Source organism: Sycon ciliatum, chromosome 10 (assembly GCF_964019385.1).
Source record: "Sycon ciliatum chromosome 10, ocSycCili1.1, whole genome shotgun sequence".
Classification (NCBI taxonomy): Eukaryota; Metazoa; Porifera; class Calcarea; order Leucosolenida; family Sycettidae; genus Sycon; species Sycon ciliatum.
The window spans coordinates 25,830,095-25,836,656 of record NC_088652.1 but is presented as its reverse complement, the minus strand read 5'-3'; the positions used below and the strand labels follow the sequence as shown (position 1 = coordinate 25,836,656).

Here is a 6,562-nt window from a genome sequence, read left to right as displayed (position 1 = left end):
CATAAATGTTCCATGAATCGGAATCGAGCTCCGACCTTCCCACACAATCTGCACTGGGCAGCCTTATCCAAGAGTTTCTTTTGCAGCACTGATAAAAGTTTGCAATCGACCTCAATGTTGCTAAGGCTAGGAACCACCATCATACATAGGCCTGATAAGTGCACACTACAACTTTCAAGGGGGGGGGGGGGCAATGAATTTAGCTCAAAAGTTAACAATGACAACTCAAACTTGTGTGAGTGTGCGTGCGTGCCCGTGTGCATGTGTGAGTGTGTGTGTGTGTGTGTATGTGTGTGTGCATGTGTGAGTGTGTGTGAGTGTGTGTATGTGCATGCGCACACGTGTGTGTGTGTGTGTGTGTGTGTGTGTGTGTGTGTGTGTGTCTGTGTGTCTGTGTGATTGCATCATGGCAAGTCTGGATCTCTTTTATGCAGACCTTGCTTGCTAGCGGTGCTATTCGAGAGATTTGTTGGTGTACTATGCAGTGAACTTGCTGACTTTCGAGCTTCACTTGCGACAGATCTACACGAGGTGTTTCGGATAGTCACCATATAAGCCATAAGCACACGCCCATCACAGTACAGTGAAATCTCTCCAAGGCGACCTCTCAAGGGACGAGAAAAAGTGGTCATCGTGGCCAGGTGGTCTTCTTATCCAGTTTCACTGGGTCACGTGACCATATCCACATGATTGTGATACATCATCTTGATCAGTGTATCACAGTGCACACACGTATGCCACTCTAGCACGACTCATGTGCCTGGGGTCCTCAGCCCTGTCAAATGTCGTGCATGCACCATGTACATCTACACTTCCTGCATGCACTGATGTGTAGATCTACCATGCCTGGTGCACCATGCAATACGTACATTTACATGTACTAGCACTGTGCAACGCGGTCGCGGGTCGGTGGTCGCCGGTCGCGTTGAGCAAGCGGTCGCCTTATCCGAGGTGCTTTGAATGTGAATGCGTCCGTGACAAGGAAAAGTGGTTGCCATGGTTGAGTGGTCGTCATATCCTACTTCTTGACCATGGAAAAATTTATTTTCTGATACCACACACATACGCTGCTAAATTGGCACCTCTACGTCTAAACACGGAAATTGTACACATGCAAATCGTCAGAGTTCCGACATTGACATGATACTGCCAAAACAAGTCGACTTCGGAGCGGAAACAAACGCCATAGCCATCACAAACTTCAGTGGCCATGCCTCGCTCGCAAATGAGAGCAGCATCGCCCCAGAATCGCTGTCGGAAAGCTCCGTAAGGTCGCACGCAAGCCGCGCTGCGCTGCCGTCACTCAGGTACGTAGAAAGTCGATGGGCTAAAATTCCGTCTCTGGGAGACTGTCGACACAGGAATTGCTCTCCATGGCTTCCCCACCATAAGCACCATCGGATTCTTCCAGTTACATCACGACGACATCGTCTTCAGCGGCTGGCGCTCCCCATATTTGCGTGAGAATTTACTTGGCGTGCGCACCGCTCCGTAATTTGAAATTCGCTTGCATCGGCGGCTGGAACGAAGTATTTATCTATCTGTCGTCGGTTCCAGAGCGAATGACTGCTAGGTCGTCGTCGGAGAAGTCATCCGAGGACGAAAGGAACTCACTGCGCAAGAGAAAATGCACCCGACGATGTTTTGACGGAGGCGGACGGCATTGTCGGCGCGCGTGTATTTCCGTAAGTTTTCGATCGCGCAGTTCTCAATGAAATGAAATGGGACACGCGTGGATCTCTTCAGCTACCGATAGGATCATACCTAGGCTGTTTGAGGGCCACGGGAAATCCCCGTGGGCTGATGCTTCCCGTCATGCCAGGCATGGTTTTGTATGCCTGTCGAATGCGTCAACGTTGACGCATTCAAGTATGGGGCTGCCGGTAAAGGGTTATTACACTGAACCCAGTGCTGCCATTTCTTCCAATTTTCGGAAACGCTCTGATTTTCACAGATGGTTTCCACAAACTGACCGAAAACAATCTTCACTTTCTCACTGGGATTGTTCGCAAAAGTGCCGTAATCTGTTGCCTAATCTAAAGAATCCTAAAAATGCCCTGGCTTATACAGGGAACGTGGGTGGCCTCCTTACCCCTCGGCCCCTGGCCGGGGGGGGGGGGGGGGCACCCACGGATCACGACAGAAACGTGGCATCCCTGGAAACCTGTCTAAGGCAACTGCTCAGCGGACCTGATCAACATGGTCTCCGTGTGCAGGTGGTCTCCTTATCCAGGGTCATTAGACTGTAGTTAGCTAACAGTTAGCAGTTAGCTAACACCCTTTGATCCTCGTTGTACTGGTCTACTGGGACAGGTGGTCACCTTATCAGGGAGGTCATCGCCTTGACAAGTTTAATCTTCATTCCGCTGGCATCTCATCATCTTATGTTGAGGACTACTTCCTCCGGAAACAAAAACTTCGTGACTTTTTTCACTACTATTCGCTGCGGTTATTTCGCTCTTTCTCCCTGGTTCTGTCAACCTGGAACACTGACATGACATTTCGGAATCGCAGAAAAGCATAATTCATATTCTGGAGAGCCGATAGTCGTCGCAGAGCAAGGGTGTCGACGTTGCAAACAAAGCAAAGCGAACATATTTTTCTCATTTTCGTCCACCAGGCGCAATGAGAAGAAAAAAAGCACTGCGCTCACTGCTCGCCGTTGCTATGTTTTGTAACTTTTAGTTCAGAACTTGACAGAGCAGGACAGTGGCACCCAGGAGCAAGAAGAGTGGAAAATGAATAGCAATAGCAGCTAGCGTTTTGAAATCTTCATGGGGAGTTTAGAGAGGCCCCGACACAAGCAAAACACATATTCTTTGATTGTTGGTATACTACTGACCGGTTTCATACTTCAAAAGAGTAATCATCAGAGTGGAGGTAATGAAAAAGTAATCAAAGTAACACAATTTATACTGGGAAGGCGGTTACCCGCAAATGTAACTATAGTACAAGTGGGCCACCAAAAAGCTAGGGGCCCCAAGTGCGGGGGGGGGGGGGGGTCCTATACTACGACTTAGTAGAAAATGCGTATGTGTAATTGGAATTTCTCAGAAATCTACAACTGTGTACATGCCATGCAAGACGTATTATGCAAAAATGGATAATTTTGTTGTATTATGCCAAGAATGGATAATCATGGTTGTCTGGCTAGTTGCATGCAAGTTAAATAGTACAAATGGTACGAATTATTTGTACAAGTCAATATTTGGTAGTGACAGCAAATTTGTTGGCACTACCAAAATGCAGGACAGGGCCTGCACTGAAGAAATATTTAACTATGGATTTAGAGAAGGGAGAGCAATGACTTAGTGGAAGAGTTGTGTTCCAGGCAAGAATTCAAATTCCGATACACGTGCACAGGCACACTCTCCGAACGCAAATGGGACAACACACCATTACTAGACGTTCTGGATTTCTCCTTGCAAACACACTTCAACCATAACCGGCATAACTCTAAAACCAAAACTGCAAAAGGAAGCAAAAAAGGGCCAGCAAAGGCACAGCGCGCTTGCGCCACGACATACACGGACACGTGACACAAAAGGCATCATAGCTAGTGCGAGCATGACTCATAGTCATAGCTCAGTCATACAGCACAGCGCAGTTGTACAAGCACATGATCGCGGGTACAAAGGGTTTCAAAAATACAAATAAATTATCATGAGAGCAGCTCAAACAACTACACGTTCGAAGCAGAAACAGAATAGAAGAGAGACAGAGAAGCAGAGTAGAACACGACTAGACAGAAGGAGAGAATTATGATTCCAATTATCAACGTCAGTAGAACAATAGCATGGCTGAAAACTGGAGCATCTCCACGTGCGCGCTCGCAGCAATGTGACTCAGAGACAGAGGAAGATGAATAAATAAACAGACAAGGTAAGGTCAAAACGAGAATCATTCAAGAGGCTGTCTTGAAACATTTACAGAACAGGTGAGTGGCGACAACATTCTCCCACCTGCTAACGGATGCAGTTAGCCAACACATGACTCATGCACGGACATCAAGCACGCAGATGCGCGACACCGGGCGACGGAACGTTCCCATCGCTGTGCGGACGTCCACAATGCGGATCTTGCCATCCTTTCCGGGGTACACATTCTCCACAATGCCCTTCGGCCAGCAGCTTCGGGCCAACTGTGGATCAGCAATGACGACAACGTCGTTAACCTTGATCGGTTCTGCCGCCTTTAACCACTTGGTCCGGCGCGTTAGCGTGGGGAGATACTCTCGGACCCAGCGCTGCCAGAACATATCGATCATGGCCTGGGAAATCCGCCACTGCTTCCTCAGGCACTTCTCATCAAACTTCCCTGGCGCAACAGCTCGGTGGTTGCCGCCGAGCAGAAAGTGATTCGGCGTCAGACTCTCAGCATCAGCATGGTCGATAGAAACGTGCGTCAGTGGCCGGCCATTTACGATGCACTCTGCCTCGGCCATGACGGTGGTCAGCACCTCGTCACGTGGCGTCCGTTCCTTGAGAGTCGCTTTCAGGGCGATCTTTACTGAGCGCACTAAGCGCTCCCAAGCGCCACCCATGTGGGGCGCGGCAGGAGGGTTGAAGACCCACTTGATGTTTCTGGGCGTCAGCTCACGCATGAGGTCACCGACATCTAGCGCTGCAATCGCCTCTGCGAGCTCCCGTTCAGCTCCTTTGAAATTCGTGCCATTGTCCGAATACAGTACAGCAGGGTATCCGCGCCGAGCGATCATGCGGCGGATAGCCATGATACACGAGTCGGTTGTCAGGCTGGAGGCTATTTCCAGGTGCACGGCTCGAACGGTCAAACACGTGAATAGAACGCCATATCGTTTCTCGCGTCGACGCCCGACAGTCACCTCAATTGGACCAAAGTAGTCAACTCCCGTGTGGGAGAACGGGCGCTCATACGCTGCGGTTCTGCACTCCGGTAGCGGCGCCATTACCGGTGGCTGCGGTGTGGCTGCGAGGTGACGGCACCTCAAACAGGAGTTCCAGGCACGGCGAACAGCGGCTCGAGATCTGGGAATCCAGTACTGCTGGCGTAAATCGTTCCGAACTTGTTCCTGCCCTTGATGACCTGCCCAGACGTGGTGCTGCAGGATGAGTAATCGGGTGTAGCGGTGGTCAGGGTCGAGTAACACTGGACGCTTTGTAGACTCAGGCAAGTGAGGCGTGTTGTCTGTTCTCCCGTGAACCACTATGGTGCTGTCCAATAGGGTCAGCGTCAGCGATGCCAGGCGGCTGCTGCGGGTGACTGGCTTGCCCTGCTGCAGCGCGGCGAGTTCGTCAGGGAACGACTGTTGCTGCACGTTCTCCCACCAGAGCTGCTGGGCGTGTCGGAACTCTGATGGCAACAGTTCGCTACTGGGATTCACGGCTTTCTTGGCAACTCTAGCCTTCAGGCGCTCAACGAAGCGGGTCACCCAGGCTGTGGTGCGAACCAGACGCATCCATGACGAAAACCTGGCGATATCGGGGAGCGCTTCCTGCAGGGACGTCGTGGCGACAGTGGCCCCGCAGAACTCTCGCTTCAGCTCGGGGTCCGTGTCCTCTGGCTCCACTTCAGGAGCGGCGGATGGCCAACTAGCTGGTTGGTTGCGCAGAAAGTTGGGCCCTTGCAGCCAACGTGTCGATTCGACGATTTCCATAACAGGTACGCCGCGGGAGAGGTCATCAGCTACGTTGTCAGCAGTGGGTACCCAGCGCCAGTTGGACTCGTTGGTGAGCTCCTTGATCTCGCCGACGCGGTGTGCCACAAACGGCTTGTAGCACCTGGCATCAGCTCGTATCCAGCTCAGGGCGGTCTGAGAATCGGACCACAGAACGGACTTGCAGCAGTCGAAGCTGTGATGCTGCAGAACAGCTGACGATAGGCGTGCGCCCAGAACGGCAGCTTGCAGCTCGAGTCTAGGGATGGACAGTGGCTTGAGTGGCGCTACTCTGGTCTTCGCCATCACTAACGATGTTGCGACGGACCCATTGCTCAACTGAAAACGCCAGTATGAGGCAGCACCGAAAGCTTTCTCACTCGCGTCGCAGAACGTGTGCAGCTCAATACTGGTAGCGTCGGCAACAGCTAGTGAGTAGCAGCGTGGGATGTTGACTTTGCAAAGCGATTGCAAGTCTTGGCACCATTCATCCCACCTGCCCTTGATAGAAGTGGGCAGCTCATCGTCCCAGCCAATACCAGAGCGCCAGATGTCCTGTAGTAGTACTCGGGCTCGGATGGTGAAGCAGGCAAGTAGTCCGAGCGGATCAAACACCGCCATCACTGTGCTGAGAGCTTGCCGCTTGGTCATGGACTTTCCAGGGCGGCTGATCTTTGCTGCGGCTGGCTGGACTCGTAGCGTGTCTGTCGCTGTGTCCCAGCGCAGGCCAAGCGTTCGCTCAACAGCATGGGCATGCTCAACATCAAGGTCAACGGTTGTTGTGTTGGCTCTTAGCGCTTCTGGTACAGATGCCAGAACGGCTGGCGAGTTGCTGATCCAATGACGGATGACGAAGCCTCCGTCCTTGTGGATGCGGATGACGTCAGCAGACAGTGAGGTGGCTTCTTCAACGGTGTCTGTTGAGTC

At 51.7% G+C, this 6,562-nt stretch overlaps 1 protein-coding gene across 1 annotated transcript in view; it reads right to left on the bottom strand.

Moving 5' to 3' along the window:
- Nucleotides 1-3,994: 3,994 nt before the first annotated feature.
- LOC135826768 (uncharacterized) overlaps nt 3,995-6,562 on the bottom strand; it is a 3,077-nt gene continuing 509 nt past the window's right edge. Inside the window, exon 2 of the mRNA XM_065339374.1 lies at nt 3,995-6,552. Coding sequence (XP_065195446.1) covers nt 3,995-6,552 — 2,558 coding nt within the window. The remainder of the gene's footprint in view (nt 6,553-6,562) is intronic.